Source organism: Psammomys obesus, unplaced genomic scaffold, assembly GCF_907164565.1.
Source record: "Psammomys obesus unplaced genomic scaffold, mPsaObe1.curated_primary_1811, whole genome shotgun sequence".
NCBI classification, from domain to species: domain Eukaryota; kingdom Metazoa; phylum Chordata; class Mammalia; order Rodentia; family Muridae; genus Psammomys; species Psammomys obesus.
Genome location: NW_026595981.1, coordinates 23675847 through 23678053, shown reverse-complemented (window position 1 = coordinate 23678053; position 2207 = coordinate 23675847). Strand labels below are relative to the sequence as shown.

The 2207-nt window shown below is 45.7% G+C and overlaps 1 protein-coding gene across 2 annotated transcripts in view; it reads left to right on the top strand.

The window, feature by feature from the left end:
• The window catches only part of LOC129686379 (keratin-associated protein 4-12-like), a 9041-nt gene extending 8792 nt beyond the window's left edge, over positions 1–249 (top strand). Inside the window, exons 2-3 of one of the 2 annotated variants that reach the window (XM_055620313.1) lie at positions 69–193; positions 224–249. In XM_055620313.1, the coding sequence (XP_055476288.1) occupies positions 69–193; positions 224–249 (151 nt within the window). The other variant, XM_055620311.1, reaches the window with a different exon arrangement.
• Positions 250–2207: the final 1958 nt, after the last annotated feature.

Below are 2207 nucleotides of genomic sequence, written 5' to 3'. Positions count from 1 at the left end.
TGCTGCCGCCCCACCTGCTGTGTATCTAGCTGCTGCAGGCCTTCCTGCTGTGTGTCCAGCTGTTGCAGGCCCAGCTGCTGTCAGTCTGTGTGCTGCCAGCCCACCTGTTGCCGTCCCAGCTGCTGCCGCCCCTCCTGTTGCATTTCCAGCTGCTGCAGGCCCCAGTGTTGCATCTCCAGCTGCTGCCGCCCCAGCTGTTGCCAGACCACCTGCTGCCGCCCAGCATGCTCTAGTGGTTCTTGCTGCTGAGCACGGTCACCCACCATTCCTGATGCAGACCATGTGTGAGCTGAGCCCCAAGAGCCCCACCATAAAGCTTCTTTCTTAACATTGCTGTCTTAACAATGTTCCTGTGTCTTTGTCAAACAAGACTGCTTTTTCTATGAAATCTGTAAAGTTACCCTTACGCCTTGTTTTCTTCTCCATTTAAAAAAAGATTCCCCGCCCCTGCATCTTAAATAAATCATAGTTTTGCAAGCATGCAAGTGTACGTATGTCTCATCTCTCCTTCTTGAATTGTCATCCTCACTTGTCAACATTCCAGCTTATCTCTAACAATGTCAGGACCATGGCAGATTATTTCAGGAGTGTCTGCTCTCTTCCCTCTGTATTCATCTTCCTAGAGAGGAGGAAGATCTCGTAGGCCAAGCAACCTCACCTCCCAGACTACCTCTAGTTGAAGAGTGGCCTACAGGAAAGATAGTAAGAGCACTGAGCACAGAGCTCAAGCAGTGAAATAGAGTTGGGAGCACATGCTCTCCCTCACTTCCTTCCAAGTGGAAGAGTCTCACTGTGGCATTCCCGAGGCCCTGGGTGTCATAGAAGCCAGTTGTTTCCTATGGTGCTCTGCTCATTGTGTTCTTGGTTGGCTTCTTCTTTGCCTGGTATGATCTTTCAAGTTTAAATGCTTCCTGAGATCACTGCCCAAGTAACTACTTCGTGTTCACTATTGCTCGCCATCATATCTGAGACAGCCTTAGATACAAATCAAGAATCCCATCTCCCTATTCATACATCACCCGGCACCAATACAGAGACAACACGAGTGACCATACAGTGTCAAGGCCTAATCACAGGCTTGCTGCTTCCTGCATTGATCTATCTTATGGACTTGTAGCTCTAGCGTTATTCCAATAGTTGTACAATTGTGTTATGCTAGCCATCTTTAGTCGTTTCACTGATTAAAATAAAAACCTGCCAGGATATTTTCACTTAGTATTTAACAATTTAACAATACTGTGAGTCTTTTTATGACACTCTCATATGTATAGAAAGTAATCCTATCTCAGGTCTGTTGGCTAGCCCTCCCTGACACTCTTCCCCTCTCTGCCCTCCTGCTGACCCTAATCCTTTCCTGTCTCAGTTCTCCTTCCTTTTCTGGGTAGATTTCACATACATGAGACATTTGATGCTTCTCTTCCTGAGGCTCATTTGTTTTACTTAACATAGTGTGCTCTGCTTGTGCCTGCAGATGACCAGATTTCATTCTCCCTAATGGGTGAACAATTTTCCGCTGTGCGCATCTGCCACGTGTTCATCACTCATTCGTCTGCAGATACACGCTGAGATTATTGTAGGACTTGGCTATCATAAGCAGCAACCCCGTAAACATGAGTGTGCTGGCCTCTCTATGGCATGTTGTCTTCAGTGCCTTTCCGTGGACATCCAGGAGGAGCACAGACAGGTCATTTGGGACTTCTACTAGTTTGTGAGGGACCTGAACTCATTTCCAGTTGTGTCAGTTCCCACTGGCAGTTTAAGGGTCCCACTCTTTTGCATTTACCCTATCATTTCTTTTTGTCTTCTTGATGATAAGATATGCTGACTAGGGTGAGGTGAAATTTTAATAGAATAATTATTTACAACCCCCAATGGTTTAAAATGTTCAACCACCGCCCATGTATTTAGTTTTCACTTCGGAAGCATCTGTTTGTATCACTTACCTATTTGTTGACTGAATCTTTAGGTGTTGAGTTGTCTAGGGTCTGGAGAAATGACTCAGTGGTTAAGAGCACTCTCTGTTCTTCCAGAGGACCTGGATTTGACTTGCACACCCACAGGGCAGCCCACAACTGTCAATAACTCTTGGGGATCAAGTACCCTAATACAGACAAACATGAAAACTTATTTTTCTGTGGTCTTTTGGCCTGCAAGACCATCCTGTTTTAACTGATGGTCCAGAGATTAGAGAAATGTATCAAAAGTAG